This window comes from Acyrthosiphon pisum, chromosome X (assembly GCF_005508785.2).
Source record: "Acyrthosiphon pisum isolate AL4f chromosome X, pea_aphid_22Mar2018_4r6ur, whole genome shotgun sequence".
NCBI lineage: Eukaryota > Metazoa > Arthropoda > Insecta > Hemiptera > Aphididae > Acyrthosiphon > Acyrthosiphon pisum.
Genome location: NC_042493.1, coordinates 86265512 through 86289942, shown reverse-complemented (window position 1 = coordinate 86289942; position 24431 = coordinate 86265512). Strand labels below are relative to the sequence as shown.

Genomic DNA, 24431 nt, shown 5'->3' with positions numbered 1-24431 from the left:
ACGATTTTTTTTCATAATCATTCAAAGTTCAAATTTTGGCAAAATCTATAAAAATTATTAACATTTATAAATTATTTTGTAGTTAAATATTTATAAGATATTTAATTTTTGTAGCTAGGGATTAAAAATGTAAAACAAGGTTTCTCATAAATAATTCATACTTTATCCAAAAAATAAATATAAACACAGTTCTTTTTATGGCTATTTTGAGTTAAAATTTGGGCGAAAATAGAAACTTAAATGAAGAATATTAATAATACTTATTATATTTTGTAACTTAAAAATATATTTCATAAAAATTGAAACTTTTAAAGTATATTTTTATATTTAATAGGTAAACTAAATTAAATTGTCAAATACAACATTTTTGTAAAAAATTAATTCAACTTATGGTATTGCAAATAGTAAAATAAATTACTTTAATAGTAGGTAATAATATCATAAAAAATACCTAGTATAATATTATATAAGCCAGCAGACCATCTTCACTCAGAATCGTTTTTCGTATACAATAATTAAATATCATTGCATTCAAATTGAATACAGGCACCCACTTGCCCACCTTTTTAAAACTTAACTCTTCAATCACTTCATGTGGCATAGTTCTGATAATCCAATGACATGCCAATATAGCCTACCCTTTTAGTTTATTCTTACCCGTTCGTTTGGATGTAGTTAGATTTAGCTATCGTAATAATAGTATACCTCATTCCTAATAACATATGTATATATTTTGAATATCTCAGAATTATTTTCTCCAAATCAACATTACCTAATTGTGAATTTGAGCATTGATTATAACTGTTTTTTTCATATTCTCTCTATCACTCACCGTCAAAATATTTGTACTACTATACGGACGAGTGCAGTTTCGACCATATAAAATGATCCACCAATAAAAAAATATTTTGTTTGAATTCAAAAAAATATTTTTTAAATAAGATCAATATGGAATCATCCCTGATACGTCAGTGGTAGTATATTATAATATATTGGTATTTTTAGAAAAGCATTCTGCTCGAGATTGTGAAATTTAAATTAGATTGCCTGTTAAACGTCCAAAGTAAGTCGGGAGTGCAGGTTTAATCAACACATATATATAAAAAAAAATCGTAGGGCAATGTTGGAACTTCACGTATAATGTACATGTACCCCACACAGCATTTAAATATTTTATAACTACGTATGGTAAAAATATTTTCAAGAAAATAATATAGTTGAGGAAATATTTTAAATAGTTGTGTAAATAGTTAAGAAATATTTTAGTTATATTCTTTGGCCAAGAAGTTCATATTTAGAAAATATTTTATAAAAAATTTAAATTTATTCTAATCATATATTTTCAAAAAACATTTTCATCGAAACTTTATAAAATTATTTAGTCAACATTATTATGCAATCATATAGTACAATATTATGTGATCATGAGAAGAAAATATTTATATAATATTATCAGTCAAATATTCATTATTCAAACACTTAAAAATATTTACAAAATATTATTATTTCTCAAATGCTGTGTGGGACGCGTTATTTTCCAAGAATGGGCAGATACGATGAGATATATGCCTTTCAAAATAATAACCGTTTACTGGCAATATAATATCATTATCGCGTTAGTGTATGACGTGTCTTTAACGTCGGTGCCTACCCCTAAACATAATTTTTTTGGCTATGTTGTTTTTCGCGACTTTTAAATAATATGCAAATATCAAATCACTGTACCTGCCGTCACGATTACGTATTGTTGTTATGTGTGTCGACAGATGCACGACCTCAAGCATCTACACAGCCCGTTCAATCTGCGGTTCATGGAGAACTACCCGGCGCTGCCCGCGCACCTGCTGCACCATCTGCAGTCGCCGTTCTTGCACCCGGCGCTGGACCCGCGGGTGTCGTTTTCGCCGGCGGGCGTGTTCCAACCGCTCGGCCCGCCGAGTCCGCACCACCAACACCCGCACCACCAGCACCATTCGCATCACGCGGCCGCCGCGGCCGCGGCCAGCCTCAAAGGGTTCACTTCGGCGTTCGCGCCGCCGTCCAAATGCTACAAGATGGACGACAAACAGGCGTCGCACGCCGAAGGAGCGGCGCAACAACAACAACAACAACATCAGCCGCCGGGTTCGCACCAACAGCATCATCAACAACAGCAGCATCAACTCCAGCAGCAGCAGCAGCAACAACAACAGCAACAACAACAACAACCGGTACCGCCGTCGTTTCCTTATCCGCCCAGGAGGAGTCCTTGTTCGCCGGGCAACATGCCCGTGTCGCCGCCGTCGTCCAGCGCCACTGCGACAATGCACCAGCAACACAAGGACGAGTGCTCGGACAGGGACACGCCGAGTTCCGGTGCGGTATCCGAAGACGGCAGGATGAGCAGAAGTAAGTGCATTTTATATATTATTATTAAGTACGGTTAAACTTCGGCAAGCCAGACAAATTAGACGGTTCCAAGCGATTCCGTCTTGGCGAGGTTTTATACTGAATTTTGTTAGGGTTCGTATTGCGCCGGCACTCGGTGGCCATAATTTGATTTGGTCGGTGGTCAACAATGACGCGCATTGCGCGAGTGTAAACGTTGACTTAGATATTATCGTTTGCGTGATATACGCATAATATCATGTCCGTAGCCTGTATTGGACGCGAATTTCGTTTGTTTTTCGGTAAGCCAGTACCTATACCTGGTATAATGATTATCACGACAAGCTACTGCAGCGTATAACGTACTTACACTTCCTTAAGAGGGGCTACACCCCTCGAAAATATTATTATGCCCCTGGATATGATGGGTTGTCGTCGTCATACGTCATCTGCAGCAGACAGCAGTTGTACGCACAGGTTAACGTATCCTTATTAATAATAATAATAATAATAGGAACTCGAAGGGGGTGACCGAGAACTTGGAAGTGAACGTAGTATAATATTATTATGTGCGTATATAGGCAGATAATATAATAGTAGCGAAGTTTATGATATAGACTCGACGGCGTAATGCTATATGTTTATATAATATAATAATAATATTATAACGACCGACCCAGCCCGCAAAATACTCCGGTAGAAAGCCGTTGTTGTCGGTCTCGCAGTATAACGAGTAGTGTAGTAGGCAATGAAAAAACGATCGATATAGTTTTACCATTGAAAAACCATATAATATACAATGGTATGTATACCTAACGCTTGCTGTATACCGGTAATTTTCGTTATAATGTCCCTTGTGGTATTAGCATAGATAGGTACTTGGGTATTAATGTTTCATAGTTTTGTAACGTATATTATATTATGTGCTGTATAGATAACTCATAGTTGCCTGCCTATTTATAATATATTATTATGCTATGTAAGTAGGTACGCACTACGCGTGAATCTTGTTATTTTGCAATCACTTTTCGGCCGACAGTATCGCATCACATTACATCGGATTACAGTATCATGAATCATGACATTATGATGCAGAAGTATTTTAACGTCAAGTGATTGCCAGACAATTGATATACCTAGTATAATACCATGCGTATTCCATACGAAGATTGAGTTATGATATGTTCTTGATTGCAAGTTAGCAGTGCAATGTAAAAATCCTTATGGTAATAAACATTTCGAAAAACAAAATGTTTTGATTCGCTAAACAAATACGCGTATATATTTTTTTTATGATATGATAATGATTTAAGTACACAGATTCTTCCATTATATTTGAATATGTATTTAAAATAGTATTTACGTATATTGTTATAAGCTTAGAGCAAAAATGACTATAGGTATACAGAAAATATATGTTTAATAATATTATTATAATATTATCATTACAAAATGCTATCTGGTATAGATAATCAAATCTTAATATAATTATATATACATATTTCTTTAAACACAAAATTCAGGTGTTAAATGACTGATAGGTTTTTTATATGTATACATTATTACCATAAATACATAATATAGCATTATACTAATATTTGGATGATTAAGCAATAAACATAATATACTCAACTGCAGACTAACTAGATATATACATCTTAATTTTTTAGTTATTACTTGGAATATATTAATGGTATTATAAAATTATTATATATATATATATATATATTATTTAGTAATATTTTACTTTATGATCAATTAACAAATAATTATTAAATATTATTCAATAAAAAACGCATCCAACCAAAACTGCAATACCTGCAGCAATACATCATCCATACTTAAATCAATATAATAACTATATTAAGAGAGCTGCAATTATCAAGGGTTTGAACGGTCAAACATCACACTGGGTTACAGGAAAATAAAATCATATAAATACGATGAATGGCGTATCATAATATTATATATAAACGACATTATAATAATATGTTCTCAGCTTGTGATCTTGTAGGTCTTGCACATTTTTTTTTTTTCAAACGTATTATAGTCTGTGGTATCTGTATAGAGTTTAATGGTTTGTCGGTGAAAACGCGTATCGTAGGAATTCACAGATAATCTTGTTGTTTTGTGTAAAAGTTTCCGGTAACGAGATTGAAGGGTGAACCGGTATAATATATAGCTACGTGAACGGTAGGGGAGGGGCGTACACTAACAAGCGTGACATTACGTGCCTCATCAATAGCACATGTGTCGCCGGGAAACTTTATTATAGGTTAACATCAACTTTTGAACGCAAACTATTACACGGGTACAATTTACCCCTTTCTCTGTACAAAACTTCTATGCAACTGACTTCCGGTGTCCCTTAACCGGTATACCGACACAAGTGGCTAATATTCCAGGTCGTTATGCATTGTAACAAACAAAAACCGCTGTCGGCCGTCTGTCTCTCGCAAACTGGACACGATAACGGCTTGTCGGTTTATAATGACCGTTTTGATAACCACATTCGAAATTTCACTGTGAACTACAACTGTGCCGCCCAGTCGGAGCCTTTCTTCAATACATTACACGGTCTATATTCTGTTCTTACACTGCAGTTGACGAAAACTTATGCTTACGTTCAGCTGTTGCTGTTGCCGATGGGGAGCTTATAGTATTTCCAAAATGATTATTCGGGCGAGACCCGCGAGGCCGCGTGTTGCAATTTCTCATATCGAGGTGTACACATTCACTCGAAAGGTACCTGATACGTTAATATAATATTACAATATTCATAAAACGTCTGAATAGACAATTTGGCTGATAATTGTTAGTCATGTTCTCTTTTCCGTTGGTAACAGCTTTCCGGATTATTATACAAGTCGACATCATATTATGCCATTATGGGATATACTTAATACACCGTCATTCGTGTACACAAATAGTTCCCCTCGTCGACATGCAGTTATTAAGCTGTTTATGATACTTAACACCCTATTGATGCAGTACATAGAAGTGTACTTGAATATACTGTATACGCTTAGTACTCTGCACTTTTCAGTAGGTATACATCGATGCAATTGAAATCTATGGTTAATATCTAGCAGTAGTTGTTGATCTCACTCTGTATACATCTTGATAGTATATAAAACAGTAAATAATAAATAAAATAATGTAACTTTAGACTAATCCGATCACTAATCATACCATAATTGCAGTACATATATTTGTATGATGGTTATACTCAGTTTATCATCTGATGTTCAAATAAATTGTACACGGATTAACGTTTAAATATTTCTTAAATTATGCACATCTTCTACAGTTCTACTTAAATAAACTAAACACGATTAAATATTTTTTCTTATAATATCGAAAAATTAAAATTAAATACATATTAATACATATATTAGATATAATATATGATATAAATAAAAAGATAATCAATTAATATAATATATAAAATAAATGTTTATAAAAATATTATGGCAACCAGTAAAGTAATGTAAAAAACTATGAAGTACAGTTTCAAGTTTTAATAAGAAATATAATACCTATATGATTATTACCAATATCAACCGGCAACCTGCATAATCTAAAACTGTGCAAACACTGTGTTTTGAAAAACAAAAATTAATTAATTCGGTGATTTTAATATTAACTCTGTGCAATGTGTATTATGGATATCTAAACGCAAGCATTAGGTTCTATACCTACTTAACAAATAAAGTAGGAATACAAGATTATCTAAAACAACAAGGAAAATCATAAATAACCTAATCCAGATAACCCTAGCTGCTTCTTATTTAAATAAGAATTGAATCTTATCTTTTATTTATACTATTTTCAGTAACTTGTAAATTAGTATACCTAGGTATAATATACTTAAACATAATATACATCTTAAAATCAAATAATAGACATTATTTTCTACACAACGTCACTTAAAAATATAATCATGTAAAGCGAGTTACAAATTTGATAATTATATACAACAAGATTAACTGTTTGTGTTTGTTAACTAAATCTACTTGTATAGCATAAACACTTAACTGCGGATAATAAATATATTATGCAGTCATCAAATGTGTAGTTTTAGATATAGTACTTAAAGATTTAGTGTTTAATAATTTTCTTGCAAAAAAGGCTTTATTCATATATTTAATCGTGTTTTTTTTAATATTTTGAGTGGCTATGAATAGATTATTGTTTTCTAGAAAGCTATTTGTTTTACCGTGTGCAATTTATTTTACGACTTTGGACGTAAGTCATGCTCTAAAAGTTGTATATCTACCTATATATAGAATAGATACGTTTTACAAATTCCCAGTGGTTAACGAAAAAATATATTTTAGCATCTGAAATTTTTCAATTAAGTTATCTGGTTTGGTTGTACTTTGGTTTTTTGTTGTGATAAAAAAATGAATGATTAAAGATTTTTTTTTAGTTTGTACTGGAATGTTTGTTTTAGTTAAGTGGTTCATCAAATTATAAATAATTACTTAATACATTTGACAAGAATTTTCAAAAAATGCTGACTATTCTCCAGACTTGAAGAAATTTGTTTTAGATAAGTTGTATTTTTTAGAGGAATTTGTGATTTTAAAATGATTTTAGTTATTATTGGAGTCTAAACAATGCAATTTAAAGCACATTCATTATTGGGCTTCGAAAACGTAAGAAACTGTTATAGGTACTAACGACAGTATACATCGAGCTTCGAGTATAAAGTTTCTATCGCAAAATTATGCGATAAAACTACTATCTACACCATAATAATGTCCCCGGCGGGCTTTCAAAATTAATTTTAAGTCGTTATTATATAGCTATTAGTTATTACGACGTTCACAGCAAATGGAGTGCCTGTTCCTATGATCAATAATAAAGGCAGGCATTAATCAGTTAACAAACCTACAAATCATAACTTATTAATTAATTAGGTATCTATTTTGTTGTTCATGCTGACATGCTGTACACGCTGTGGTTAGAATAAAAAATGTACAATTAAATAACTATTAAAATATTCCTTGATTTAGATACAAACGCGTAATTTTCTAAACTAGTGTGGTTTAACCTGTCGTAGTTGGTGGGCCAATTTACACTTCAAAATACTAGGGGCTGCCAAAAGAAAAAAATCTCCCTGCACCACGAAAATTCTGATTCGCATTATTCATTCAACATTATTCATCCCCTAACGTTTTATAGTAATTTTTAGTATTTTTCCAAAAAAGTTTTCGAGGGTCGGGGGTTGAACCACCCTAGTCTAAGCTATTACGTGTAACAGAAGGGTACACATGCATTTCTTCTGAAATTATTAAACAACCGTTTTTTTAAAAGAAGCCAATGATATTTATGCATATTATTCATATAACAAATAATATAACACAATTGAATATCACACAAGTACACAACACATAATAATCATTTGATACCTTAAGTAGGTACTTTTAACAATTATTATCATTTGCTGTCAAATCACTGGTTTTACTGCAATCAGTAAAAACTTTATATATCTGAAGGAATTGTTGTAAAAAATGTAAAATTTTATTAATTTATGATAATTTACCCAACTGATTTTATTTTTCTGTTATCTCGTCCAATATTTTGTCTGAAGTTTTTTATATTTATATTTGCACTTCCATTACGGTCGAATAAAGCAATAAGAAGAAATAAGTAATAGGTAGCAGCACGATAGAATTTTAATTATTATTGAAAAATTGTTAAAGTTGCAATATAGCTAGTATATAGTAATCAAAAAAAAAATAACTAACTTGTTTTTAGCTGAGTATAGGTAATTAAAAGTTACTATTCTCTCCATATATATTGACGTTACACCTTTAGAGTTAAATTTATTGTTTTATTAACTGTTAATTTAAAACTTGACGCTGCCCCAACGCTGCCTCAACTTCATTAAGTCAAATTAATTTCGTTTATAAACTTGCTCGTCTTTGCCCAACACCGCGAGGTTTAAACGGACGTGTCGACGTCGCCCCCGCCGATCATAATATTATTCTATGTACGAAGTGGCGGATCGATTAAAAACCAGTGCAGTGGCATGGTATTATTATGCAATGTCCCCAAATGGGTCACAGGGAGTATCGCTCTGCAGCGTTATAAACATAATAATAATATAACAGTGATTACAACATTATGTTATTATGCGTAATACAATAATAATAATAATAATAATAATAATATAGTGTCGAGGGACTTGACACCTGGTGGAACGCCGCGACGGCCACTTGTAGCGCACGGCACACATAATAATAATAATAATAATAATAATTATGATAAAAATATTATTATATACCTACCTACTTTATTATATTATTATTATTATTATAATATACGGTCGGTCGCCGGAGCGGCGGCGGCGGCGTTTGACGGACGGTCGTCGTCTTCGTCGGTCGGCGGCGGCCGAACACGTCGTCCTGTCATTTCGAACCTCGTCCGCACGGACCGGGACGGGAATCGCGTTGATAATAATAATTATTACGTTGTTTCACGACGCGTTTTGCATAGCACTGCTTATGTACACGCGTGTTTGTGTGTGTGTGTGTGTGTGTGTTCGCGCGGGCGCGCGCGAGTTTGACGGCGGCGGAGCGTCCCAAAGGACTCGTGTGCGCAAAACATTAAATTGTCAAGCACGACGACGTATAGACGTATAGTGTACACGGCATCAGAGGTATATTTTGCGCATATATTATTATGTGCGGGGTGTGTGTGTGTGTTTGTGTCGTACTATAGTGTAAGGCCGCTGCCGTAGTATCGTCCGCGTATGTACATATATATATATATATTATATATACATATGTAAGTCGTATATATGTATTATAATATGTAAGTCGTATATATGTATTATAATATATAAGTCGTATGTATATGTATTATAATATGTAAGTCGTGCGCATAGTGTTGGCTTGTTCCCTACGTATACACTCAATCGGGAGCAGCGTTTTATTCCACGTTTTGTTTTATTCACTGCGTTTGGTTTTCTTTTTTTTCGTCTTTTTATCCATTCGTTACGTTTGGTTTGGTTTTTTTTTTTTTTTTTAATAGTATTCGCGGCTCCGGTCTTACAATGGTTTTTAACAAGCAGTGGGTGATGGAGAGTTCTCCGCATGTCGTGGAATGTCGTAGAATGCTAAACGCCGCCGCCGCCACCGCCACCGCCGCCACCGCGACCACGGTCATGTGTGGTGTCGTCGTGTACTTTTATATATACCTACCTTAGTTTTATTATCGTGTATTCTGTTATTGAATCGTATGCCGCGCGCGTACATCTCGATTTTCTTCAATGTTTTTATTTTTTGACGTCTTAATATAATATTATTATTGCCTTCTCCTATCGCCTTCCAACCACTACTCTCACCATTTATTGCACGGCTGGAATATAATATGTCAACGTTAAATAATTACTCCCTTGTTCCTGTACACCTACCTATGTTTCATTTATTTTGGACTTGCTGGAATCTTGAACTCAGTTGGGATACACTTATGCTCCGTTTAAATAATAATGACAATTACATCTCTCTGTGACCTTTTATTTGTGATTTTATTTTCACGATAAAGGTGCCTTTTTATCAGTACGTATAGGTATAAGATTATAAGGATATTGACCGAAATACTAAGTATCAACTGTGGCATTACACATCCATTTCAATACAACTTGCACGATCATAAAAACATTTTACTGGTCATTGGTAATTATGTTGGTTTCCGTCAACGTTTTTAAGTTCTCTGTAGTAAAAAAGATGTGACTATCTGCAGAATGTGCGTTTTAAAATAAATACACGGTTTGTGTCTTATCATTTTTTTGATCAGCCCCAAAATTAAATACATGACTAGTGGTACCTTTCGATTTCAATATATTATCGTGACGTGGTTGTCAATTAATCTTCTCGCAAGACATTTTTCGTGCTTTAAATAATTTTTGATCAGCTATTATAAACATTACCTACCTTAACATTTTTATATAAACAAATTAAATTATTATTTTATGAGCTTTATTATGTATACCAAACCCAAATATTCGATGATAATTTGAAATCCATTAGAAAATATAACGTGAAACAACTATTACAAGTAGGTACCCAGCTACCTAAATATTATTATCATATTATTGGTAGTTATACCATTATTGAGTACCGTTAAAAACCATTTTACATATTATATGATTTATATGACTTCTTTTAAAAAAGGCTGGTCAAGTTCACTTATTATTTTAATTCGAAGTTAAATTTATTATTATGGAAATATGTAAGTTAAGATTAAAATTAAAAATTATGTTACTTTTTTTCAACTTGTAAAAATTACAAGTTTAACAGAAAAAAATAACTTAATTTAATTGGATATTCCAAAGCACAATACACGAATTGATATATTATATATATACCTACCCACAACAACAGAACTATACAGTAAAGATAATATATTATACATTTAGTAAATTACAGAAAAATAACATAAATGGAGGCCATCCAATGAGATCAAATGAGAACAGTTTAGAACTTTACTTACTGAAGTTATATTATGTTATTTAGGATAGTTTGTGGTTAGTTAATTTTTAAGATATCATGGCAATATCGTATCTTTAACCGTCAAACTAGGTTATCTGGTAGTGTATTTAGGTAAAATTTTAATTATACATAGACATTTATATGGTTGTATACTTGCATTTATAATTTATATATGACGTACTTACGCTATTTTAATCCCTATGGCCTTTCAACATTTAGAAATGCATTTAAAGTCTACAATTTATTATTTATATTACATGCACAATTATAATATACTGGAATACTTTTTTTCTGTAGAAAGAATAATTTACACAAAACAAAATTTATTTTAAATCTATGGCGTTTATATTATAAGAAAAAAAATAACTTAACTTGGCTATACAATTAGTTAATTGATCAGTAACTACATATCATTAAAAAACATTTAACTCGTAAAGTTAGAATTTCAATACTTTTAGGTTAAAAATTCTTTCAGTTAAAACATTAATAGTAACTTGACTTTGTTTTTAGATTCTGACTATGACTGTATTGATTTTACAATAATGTGTGTGTTTTTTTTGTGTCCCTCATCACCTTTTGAGACAGTAGGAATAGGTAATTCGAATTTTTTCAACAGGATCTTTTCTGATAGGAAAGTGAATTTAGTTGGTATTTTGACGGGTCCAAAATTATTTTGAATAAAAATTGTTTGCTCGCTAATAATATTTGGAAATATAATTTACATTAACAATAACTCATAAGTTATTGTTAATGTAAATTTAAAAAAAAAATGTGAGCGTAAATCCACGAGTGTTTGAAGTTAGACATTAGATATTGGACATTGGACACCCGTAAATTAACAAATTCTCATACAACAATTTTCTTATTTTGTAGTTATTCAAAAACTATTGACCGCAAGTACTTGCATTTTATATCAATCGTTTATTTTATCATTTTCTATAGATGATACAATTTTCCAAATATTTTGACTCGTTTTCAATTTTTCATAGACATTTTAAATTATTTTAGTTTTTTATTCTGTAAATTTCAATAAAATTGTATTTATTTGGTAAAAAAGCGTGACAATTTGATACAAGGTTTCTTATAAGTTGTAGCAGTTGATAAATATTAAAGATCCAATAATGCACGATTTTTTTTTGTAAGTATTCAAAGTTCAAATTTATATTAGTTAAAAGATGATAACATTTTCAATTTTTTTAGTTAAGATTGAAAATTTAAAACGTGGATTTTCATAAAGAATTCAAATTGTAACCAAAAATTAAAAAAAACAGTTATTTTTTACAGTTACTATAAGTTCAAATTTGGACAAAACTACGTATTAAAACTAAGAATAACGATTTTAGTTATTTTGTTGTAATCTTAATGATTAGATATTTGTGGGTGTATAAAACTTTTAGAGTAAATTATTATATTTTATGGATTCAATCCCATTTTTAAAAATAACCTTTTAGGCAAAAATTATACTGTTGTAAGTACTAAATAAAATTTTAGTTTATGTTTTGTAATTTGTATCCAAACATAGGTACTACATAATGCATACGTTTAGGTGTGTTTTTGATTATTTTTAAATGTTGAAACTTTTATTATACATTTACAACTGTGTTCATCTTAATTGGTGAAATGAGCCATTAAATTGCATGGCGTTTAATTAAGACCGGGGATCATGGGTTAAACGAAACGGATTACAGGCTCTTTATAAAACAGGATTTATTTAGTGTTACCCTCTTCCTACCTTTCACTGCAATTTGGAACACCGTGTTTTGTGGACCGAGTATATATGTCTTGTCATCGGTTGTCTGCCAACCCTATGAATTATGCAAGGCATGAAACACCATATAGTAGTTTATAAAACGAGGATTAATATGTGATGGTGGTAGTTGGTGTTCAACTACTGGTCATTTGGGGACCCGCAGTACCACCGATAAGCGCCGTAATTCCTTGCGATTAACCGACCACAAGATTACTTCGACCCTTGTCGGGTAACGTCAAAAAGCTCCAGTGATCTGTGCCAAAACGCCCTTATTCCCTCTTAGTAAAGTATTACCTTTTTTTTTGGCATCCTACGTCATCAAGGTCATCAATAAATTATATGTCCCTCGGATGAACACATATGTATATGGTACATACTCACTGCAGCACGTGGATTATTAATGTGGCTTATTTATTTCTTCTATTGGATTTATAAAAACTTTGTTATTTGGCAAGTCTTCCTTTCTCCGCTCCATATTCGCAGTTGATTAATTTGATTTCAAAAATACTTATACAGACCACTTTCAGCCATAGTATTTATTCTAAACCGTTAATTTTTAAAAATAATAAACTCTTTGTTGTTATTGTAATTAACCTACTATATGGTTTTGGAGATTTAAGAAAAATAAAATATATTATATGTATATAAAAAATATACTATATAGTAATAATATTTTGCGGCATATCGTATATTATATAAAATATTAATAAATCCACTTATTCTTGTGATTAAAATAAGATTTCTTTTGCACAAAAAAATCAGTGATTTATGTCAAGCGATAATAGTAAATATTTTCACTTTTTAAATTAAAGTTGCCTATTATGTTTGATATTCATATACAACTATGTTGACTTAAACTCAATTCTAATAAATTATGAAATACCTTAATTATTCGAATTTAGAAATATTTAAATATTTATTTAGGTAGGTTCAGTGTACAATATTTATTATGATACATCATAATATTTTGCATTGAAGTATAGAACATACTTGCATGTCTGCTGTATCTAAAAAATTAGAAATTTTCATATTTGTTTGTTAAAAACATGATGAGTTGACTCTATCTTTGAAGTTTAAAGTTTTAACTATAAGTTATAACTAACAATTATGTAGGTGCCTAGGCTAACACATTTTTTTTTGTTGTTGTATAATATATTGTTATTATATAATATATACTTAACTATAACTACAAGTATGTAGTACTATTACGTTAGACGTTAATACATAAGTCATAAATTATCTTATTTTAAAGTAGATATCTATAAAATAATATTATAATTGCCTATTTTTTACCTTTGTAATATATATCAATTTTGAGGTGATGTATTTTGATTTTTAAAATCATCCATCGGTTTTCTTCAACACCAAGAGACAATATTGTGGATAATAAATTAAACTAGTCGCTGCATGGTTGAATTTTGTTACGTACGATATGTACCTATAATTACCTACTACAGATATAAAAAAAAAACCCGCACCTATATGTATGCACATTCGACAGGTATTCCCCTCTGCTACCCCCATAGAGTTTACCGAGAGATTATAAATGTTATAATATATTTTTTAGTATGACTATTAAAAGTTATAAACGTATTAAACTGTTAAAGCTAACTAATACAAAATATAAATAAATAATAATATAGTTAAAGTACCTAATTGAAAATTACTTTTTATTATGTTCATTGACACATTAAAAACGTTTGTGCAGTAAATGTTTGAATTTAATTAAATAAAACTTCTCCATAAAAAATATAATATATTCTTTCAAAATATTGAAATAACTCAAACTAAAACTTAATATAATCGAATGATTAAAAAAGTCACAAACATGAAACAAATTAAAAATATAATAAATACCTAGTTAGGTACATAAATACATATTTTTTTTTTTTATTATTATTTGAAGAAATCTACAATCTATACATGTTCTTAGTATAATAAGTAGGTTTGATATATGACAAGTAAGAATGATATGAATAATGAGATTAGGGAAGATACCCAGTGGTAACACTCTATAGAAATACATAATTACATAAGTACTGTGTGGTATAATTATACGCATTTACTAATGTTTTATCTGTATATATATTGTAATCTATAAACAGCTATACGTGAAGTCTAAATATTTAAGATAATATAAGAAAAATTACTGTTGTAAAATATTAATAATATGTAATGATGAACATTATTAATTTCGAAGACTTTCGGATACTTTTAATTTGTATTCATATTTTGTTCAGTCCACGTTTTGATTTGTTTTGATTACGCAGATATAATTTGTTATGCACTTGAGTTGTTTTCTACTGCAGCGGCGCTCTTTCCGGCCCTCCGACCACATTCATAGGACACGACGGGGAAAAGGAAAGGGGCAACGGGCCTTTTATGGTAACTCGATATTAATATTGACGGGTCGGTTTGGCACTGTTTAGCGGAACACATCACCACCACCGCCACGCAGATTGCTGTGCGCCAGAGGAGCTTTTTAGAGGCCACATTGATTACCCGACTGGAACGATATGCCGGGAATGTATCTGAGGGTGTTGCTATATTATTTTCATATTTCCAACAACGTTTTGTTATTATTCAATTTTCCAAACGCCGTCCCCATCGCGTTTTTACCCGCCGTCGTGCAAAGTGCATTCGACTGATAATTTCATCAAACGGTATACGTCATGATGTACATATATACCTACAACCGTTCTCGGTTCAATACATCATATTTTCTAATAAGCCGGGGTTACCAAATTGGCTAACCAATTTCAACCATAATAATATAATTGAATCGATATAATCTCCCGCGTTATAATAATATAGAGCCGAGAGTGATTCGGTGCATTTGCAGGTTTGAAACATCGTGCAGTCTGCACAATTTAATATTATGATGGACCTGCATCGCAGATTGACCTAACTGCGCGATTGACGTCCACAGTACTGCTCGTTTCCTGTATGGCTGTATCTGGGGGTGTTACTATATTATTTTCATATTTCCAACAACGTTTTGTTACCATTCAATTTTCCAAACGCCGTCCCCATCGCGTTTTTACTCGTCATCGTACAATGTGTATTCGACTGATAATTTCATCAAACGGTATACGTCATGATGTACATATTGAAGTATACCTACAACCGTTCTCGGTTCAATACGTCATATATTTTTTAATAAGCCGCGGGGTTAAATTAGCTAACCAATTTCAACCATAATAATAGTATAATAATTGTATCGATATAATGTCCCGTCTTATAATAATATATCGAGTCGAGAATGACTCGGTGCGTTTGGTTTGAAACGTCTCCATGCAGTCGCATCGCAGATTGCAGATGGACCTATAACTGCGCGATTGACGTCCACAATTCTGATTGCTTACAATAATCGTTCTCGTACTTGATGGTCGGTTATCGCGATGCGTATAGGACGTTCGTACCTGCAGTTATGTAATCTTCCGCGCTTTTTCCCGACGCAAATTAGGTGACAATTAATTATTGTTATCGACTCTGCAGCTACTACGATCATCAAAGGGTTTCCTCGCTCGCCTCATATATATATATATATATTGTACACGCCATGTTTATATTATGTACACACTGCGAGTGTGTAGGATGGCATTGTAATAATAATAACGACTATATACACACATATTGTGTTATGCAAAACACACCATCCCTATACGGTGCACGCGTTGTTCACGCGTCGTTGACCCCGTATCGGCGAAATTTCCTGTCGACCGTGGTGCAAACAATCGTTATTACCTCCTTAATCACAATCCCACAGTTGATAATTAATAATAATTGGAGCTTAATCATATCAGAGTCTTTGATGCCCGGGTCCCAATATAATATTATAACTGGTCACTTAATATTATATTATGCCGTCACGTTGTACTCTAGTATAATACGAACTGTGTCTGAAAACGTTCAACTAATAAAATAATTATACGACACAATAGGTACAACGCACTAGCCGTGTATTTTGGGCATTAATTAACCGTCTTTGCAGCATATAATACCAGGGAGAAGTGTCTGAAATCCAATATAATAATATAGATATATTAATATACGGTGATTTTATTGGTAATCACGACTTTACTGTAATTAACCATTTATAATTTATAGGGTTTCTTTATTGAAATAAAATACTACACTTGAACATATCAAGATTATTATAAAATACTTTTAGGTACCTAATTATTATTTATTTTATTATTGAATAATTTAAAAAGCTATGAAATTCGTAATATGATGTAATAATAATGATACACTAAAAAAAAGTGAATTAATGAATGGTTGACACAGAATTTCTTCATGGTGTTCTCTTATATTAGTACAGGTATACTTAATGTTTAATGACTAATTTTTATTATATTGTTAATGATATAAAAATATATTATATTATCATTAATATTTTATTGTTTTACCTATATAGTTTAAATTGTTGTCTGTATTTTTCCCCCAAGGCTATTATTTTGGAATAAAATAAAATGAAAATGTGTACGTAAATAATATCGGACACGGTTGTTTATAATATTGTAATGCATACAACAATGTATCATTTTAAATACCTACTTATTAAATGTTAACACTATTGTTTGTATTTGTTTGGTTATGTGTTATTTACTTATTTTAAAGACTTCAAGATATTAGGCCTATACCTGTGTCATATTATGATCTAATTGTATGCTTGTTTAAGTGATAACTGATAAGTTAATAAGTTCTGCACATAAAAGCTCAAATATCGTTTTATAATAAATAAATGTAACATATAAAAACTTTTAATTCACTTAAAATATTATTAGTGTATCATTTAGTATGGTTAGTGGTAGTCTCAAAATATTTCTTTCGTAATTATCTACATAGCTTTACGTAGATACCTATACAAAACCACGAATTACAGGAGATTTGTATGATTGATGACAACACATTGCTATTATATTTTCTATTGATATCATTTCATGAAATGATCATTCATCGAATAATTCCTAAGGTATATTCTATTAAGTTAATTTTTTTTAAATATTTATATTAACGATATTGATGAATTGATTTTAATGCATAGGTAGGTACTACAAGATTACACGAATATAGTGAACTATAATGAACTAAAAATCATCCCTATCAATATTGCATATTTAAAGTTTCTATTTAGAAATATATTTATTAGTATGTACAAATATTTATATTAAGTACAAAATTATGATAAATACATATAACATGTTTTATGTCTTGTTTTATACAGTGTTATACTGTTTATTGTAATTTGTATAATAATATGGTATAGCACAATTCGATTTAGTTACATTTTAATTGTTGTAAAATAATGTGGATGATGATATTATTATATTGTGTTTATAGCCAGTTAATTTTATTAAACTATTTTTTATTTTATCTTACATGATGTAGGTACCAACCTATGTGTGATCTTTTAAAATTAAATTAGTAAATCTTGATGTTCACAAATTTAGACTTATTTTTAATAGACCACCTACGAAGTATATTACTTTACGTCTATTACTTCTAATAAAAACGTAATTTACCACTAAGTAATTCGCATTAAATAAAATCAATAAAAAACGCGATTATAAAAATCCTGTTTTTTTTTATCAGTCACAGAACAGGTTTTTAGGTACAACAAAAAGGAAATAAAATACTCAAAATTTAATTGTTTTATTCATATATAAACTTTAACAGTCATATGCATGGTCCTACATAGAATTGAAAAAATGACATAGGGCATAACTTAAAATCAGTATATTCTACTCTAAATATAGTATACCTAGCATCTATATAGTTACATCAAACATGGTGTACGTTCGTCGTTCATATTGAATTTGGTTTATTTGAAAAATAAACTAGGCATTATAATTTACAGTAACAGTGACCATAATGTAATAATATTATTTTAGATAATTGCTGGATTTGAAGAGTAAATCATTATAATATCTAAATGTTTATTAGAAATGTAAGGAAGAGTATTGGATATTTCTAAATATTAAATTCTGAATTCAAAAATACAATTTATTAACATCCTATATATGGTCTGATAACGAACATTTTTTTCTCATATAGGTACTTTACAATTTATATAAAAAAAAACTACATTGCATTATGTTTTCTAAAATGAATTGTTTCTGAATACGCAAATGTTCACATTATGTATAATTTACATTGGACGTATCCAAATTCAAATTAAAAAAATAAAATAAATAAACAAGTATAATATATTACCATAGATTTTCTATTAGCTGTTACAATAATTGTTTTTTTCTCTTGCTTTTCGTATTGTAACCGTTGTGCGCCACAGTACCATAATAATATTACCCCTATAATATATTATTATAATAAAATGTTAGCATGTGCAGTTAGTATAGGCTTACCGATTATTACGCGTAAAAAAAAAGCCCAACGCGCTTGTATCTTCGTCGTGTGAAATCCGCACTTGTTTACACATTGATTGGCGATAAATCCTCGGGACTTTCAAGACCGCATGAAAGGGGGGTGCAGAAAAAAAAACACATCAAATTATACGCATAATACGAACGAATGGGCTTTACAGGGCGGATGTGTTGCACCACTCGAGCGGGCGAGAGAAGACAAGATTTATTAACGGGCGACCGCTAAAGTTTAATAACGTGTGAAAACAGTGTTCCAACAGCGGACCCTTATTAAAAACCGAAATTTATAAGCGTATTATGCTAACGATTTATCGGAAACCAATAACTGACTGGGACGAGTGGTCGGAGTGTAAGCCCGGCGAAACGTGCGGGGAAAAGGAAAACGTATACATATATTATTATTATTATATATAAGCTCAATGTGCGTGTACAGTTTTTAGTTTCCCGTTTTGTTGATGCAACTTATTATTTGGCTGCATCCCAAAACCGTGTGTTGCACCGTCTTGTTATAATTTAACGATCAAAATGCGAACGGCAATATGCAATAATAATAATAATAATATGTAATAATATAATACGAGATGACAAAACAAAGGTACCTATTTATATGTCTTCTGTCTACAGTACAGATATATTGCAGGTGGCTCGATCACGTACCAGCGGAAATAAGATAATAATTTATAGAAATATTGAAGTAAATAACTACTAAAATACTATAATAATATGATATCTCCGAGAGTTGTAAAAAACATTTTGGATTTTATATTCATATAATATTATATAATTGTATTATTCATAATACTATAATATTTTATAACCATTGTGCATATATTCTACGATGTTTTAAATACGATTAATTAAAATATTTCACGTTTGATACCTACTGCATCATGTACGTGTGGTTTAAATTTGAAATATTTAATTATATATTTTAGGTGTTTTTATTTTATGTTACTAACCTGTGTTCTGTAATTCGTTTTTAAATATTTTCCGGGTATATATTATTATAGTATCATATATCTGGTAATACTGTTTTAATTCGACATTTTATTTTAGGCACTAAAATATCATATCAAAATATATTTTATGATTAATAATATTTATAATAACATATCAATAGATATTGCAACTTTCAATACCTAGTCTTATTAAAGTATAGTCAAATATAAATCACTCAATTAAATAAAACTGAATAGATGATAGATATTTTCTTAAACCTTAGAAGAATAGTCTTTTACATATTATAAGGCTATAACTATTTAGGTATACTAAAATGCATTCAGACATAGGTGCACGACAACTTATTATTAAAGTATTTTGAGAAAAAAATTTAAATTATTATAATATTTCTTAACAATTGAAATTTGATTTAGGGTTTGAATCGTAATTTTAGTAAATTTAAAAGATATTGTTGGTATACAACTATCAGTTATTAAAAAAATAAAAATCATTGAATTTTTTCAAAGAATGTTTTGATTCATCGTTATTCTCGTCTAATTGTTATATGTATCGTGTTCGTTCATAGTATTTATTATGAACACAATATTATAATACTGATATTATGTAGGTACAGGATGACACGGCTGACGACACCTTAAATCTCTACAACATCGATATGGTAGGCATTTCAACGTTTGATTTGTAAGAGAAACCCGTTTCTGCGTCCTGTGATTGGTTAGGTTACACTGTTACAGGATGAATGCTCGTCGCCACAATTTTACGGCTCAACAGACACATTGGATAGCTTGGCAGTAACCGATGGTAAAAATGTATAAACCGCGTACGAATCATATAAATGCATTATTATTTTCTTTTTGTTACTTATAAGTTCGGAATTTCGTCTGCGCACAGCTCGCTCAGCCAATTAGACAGACCTCCGTCACCCCAGCACGTGCTGCAATAAACTATATTATTATTGAGAAATATCAAAAGCATCGTACCCACTCCATATTGCGTCTAATGTATAATAATAGTGGCAGACTTACTATAGAGCTACGTTGATTTTCTCGAGTTGATATATGTGCACGTAATACGTGTAAGCTATAAACCCGCCTTGTTGTGCACGTTAATCTTTTTAATCGTCATTGATAATCGTTAAAGTAAATAATCTTGTACCTACTGAAAATCGAGACGAATTACGTTTTTATTCTATTCAAGTTGAAACGTATTTGATTAACTAATAAAGATAATACAATATTATAACTGTACTGAACTAAAACAATTTTAGTATGTAAAATGAAATATTTTATATAAATGTGATGCGGAAAGTGCTGTATAAGCGCACGCATATAATATACGTAGGTTCATCACAGTTTTATATTTTATGTTATATTTAACTGAAATTAGACGCAAATAATGAATGCGCGTGAAAGTGCGAATAATATAATAATAATAATAGTGAGTGAGTGAGGGGTAGTTGTCATCATCGGTTTTTTCGACGTCACAGGTTCCGACATTTTTTCACCCTATTCATGTTGTACTCGCATGTAATAAAAATGTTAATTAATTTTGTACGAATGGACGTAAAATCGTCTACCGATTTAATGTTTCTATAATTGCATGGCAGTCTGCGGTCCATACACGAAATGGAAGTGTCACAAACACTAAACAAACGCATCGGAATTGATGGGACATTTGTATCTAAATGAGTCGAGAGAAACTCAATATAAGGGGGAAGAATGTTTTGATTTTGTTACTTTATGAATAATTAATGTAACGCATGTACAATCGGTTTATAATACTGTTATGTCGAACCACTGATTAACATATTAATAATATATAACGTTACAATCTATAAAGATAATTGATTTGACATTATAGATTGTAAAATTGTCTGTTTCAATGAATCGGTTTCATCAAAATTTCAAAATCACGTCAGTTCAATATTAATGATTAGGGTCTCTTAACAACCCTGTTTTGAGTAAATTGGAAACCTAAACAAGCAAAAGCTCCTTATTATAAGAGTATACTCTTATAATATGACGTGTACGTAAATAATATTTTTTATGTAGGTATAAGAACAAAATTATAAATTCCTAAAATGAATCTTAATTTCTACAAAATTGGCAAAAAAATATGCGGCGAACCCGATGTGGACGAATGATTTTTAGATATAATTACATATTGTAAATCATACAATAATACGAATTTTTTTTTTTCAAACCGACTGAATATTTTATTCATTATTATAAAAAATATTTATTTTTTTTTTGAGGGGGAAGAGACATAATTGTAGATGTAGTTTTATATTTTTAATTTCAGATATTTTATGAAAGTAAGAAAAAAAAACGATGGGAACAGCGGGTATCGCTTTGCTGTAAATTTAAGTATTCAATCTTGATGTTATACAAATTATGGTTATATAATAGTACTCAAATCGCATTACAATAATTAATTTAAATTAGTTTTGACATTATTTACTAAAAATATGCAAGAGTTTTTATGAATCTTTGAAACTAGAAACGCATGCATTTTCATTATTTTATTTTTTAACAATTAAAAAAACTTTAATCGATATTCAATTGCATAGTGCAGTATGCAGTAATACTTATACCTTGTAAGGAATAAATAATACCGCTACTGCGTTTTACTTATTAAGTTTTCAATATTTTAATTGAATAATTTTAGTTGAAAAATTCTCGTTTACGACTGGCTATATCGTGAAACGAATATCATTGTATCGTAAACGAAAAATTCCATTTTAGCCATTCGACTATGATCGTAAAGCGCGATAAGAGTCGCCTGCAGTAATGGCGTTGAATAGATAGATAATGTGAACATTATTTCTTCTTAAAAAGCTCTCGTGACACACACACAGCAAGCATCACAATTCGTTACAATGTTTTTAACGTTCGACATAAACGAAATTTGCATGGCCTTTGAGCTATTAAAGCGTCGCGCGCGGGGACGTAAAAAAAATATAATAAATATATATATATGCGTTTATATTAAAAGTGTTATGTTTGGCGTTTTAGTGGCGGCGCGTATAGGGGTTGAAATGGAAATGGTCCCGTTTAAGTATTTATATACGACGTATAGCGTCTCGCTCGGAGCCGTAACCGCGTGTTGTGCGGACGCGGCAGCGGAGAAACGGTCGTTTTCAATTGGCGACCGAGGTGGTTGCCGGTCCTCAAACGGATATATTTATTATATTACACGGCGTAGCGTGTTGGGCTCGACAGTATTTAACATTGTCTACGAACGAGAAGGGAAGAAAAACGTGTACGGGCGTAGAAGGGTCACGATAACGGAGCATACGGAATGAGGACGAGTGAGGTATGTAGGTGTGTAATGTATATATATATATATATGTGTGTAAGTGTATATACGCGTATAATATTATATATGTGTGTGTGTGCGTTCAGCGCCGCGTTGACGAGCGGGGGAGGGTGTTTATGACTCGTAAAAGTAAGCTCTATAAAAGTGAAAACATCTTGTCGCCGTCGTCTTCTTCTTCTTCTTTCCTGCTCCTCATCCACCATCGCCGCCTTCCGTGCTTGTGCCGTGCAGATATGTGCGTTTGAAGGTTGTGTCGGAAAAGTTTTATGCATATATATAACCTACGCGTGCTGCACCGCGGTATACCATGGTATATAACGCTGCGCCGGCGGCTGTACCTATATAGGTGCACGCGGGTAGGAGGAATTCGCCTAGGGTTTCGGGTCAGCGAGAAAAACGATAATAATTTTGCCCGGAAGCCCCGGCGAGAAATAACGAAATACCCCAAACATAATCCTCCGCAGCATCCGATCGTCGTCGTCGTGTCTGCGTGCGTGGACGTCGTGCACACGCCACGTGTATATCATAACCATACGACTGAATACGACGTCGGCATCAACCCGATAAGAATATATTTTATATTACGCTGCGGTACATATTATAGATGCAGTGTAAACACGATTCCGCATTGTATAGATATAATATACTGTCGAAAAAAAAAATTTAATAATATTAAATTCTGTTCGTATAATATCGTATTACTGCGCATAAAGTCGAATTGCCGTTTCTTCTTATGCACTGCGCGTGATGCATATATACCTATATAATGTTATGGCGAAATGATGGCCACTTTTTTTTTTTTTTTTTTATCGCGATTTCGTTGCAGTCCTGATTTGTATGGAACCGATGGAATACCTCTACCTACCTACCTATACTGCCCTCCTAGTGGAACAAGCAGTATCTCCGATAATTGAATTGTTGGGAAAATCAGTTTTCGATTTCTTTGTTTTTCACCATAAAATCATTATTTTTACCCACTTTTTTTAAAAATTAATTATTAGTGATAGGCATCCTTAATTTTTTGAATATTTGTGTTTGGACTTAGATCATTATTTTTGTTTTTTTTTTCATTCTTAAGGAGATACTGCATTTTTTATCTAGTATTATCGTGTATTAAAAGAGAAATAAACTTTTAAATGCAGTATC

General features: G+C 31.3%; 1 protein-coding gene across 2 annotated transcripts in view; it reads left to right on the top strand.

Annotated features, from left to right (window-relative positions):
• LOC100569056 (protein Teyrha-meyrha) overlaps positions 1–24431 on the top strand; it is a 154527-nt gene that overhangs the window by 11696 nt on the left and 118400 nt on the right. For both annotated transcript variants that reach the window (XM_016806919.2, XM_008187849.3), the window contains exon 3: positions 1767–2388. In XM_016806919.2, the coding sequence (XP_016662408.1) occupies positions 1767–2388 (622 nt within the window). The remainder of the gene's footprint in view (positions 1–1766; positions 2389–24431) is intronic.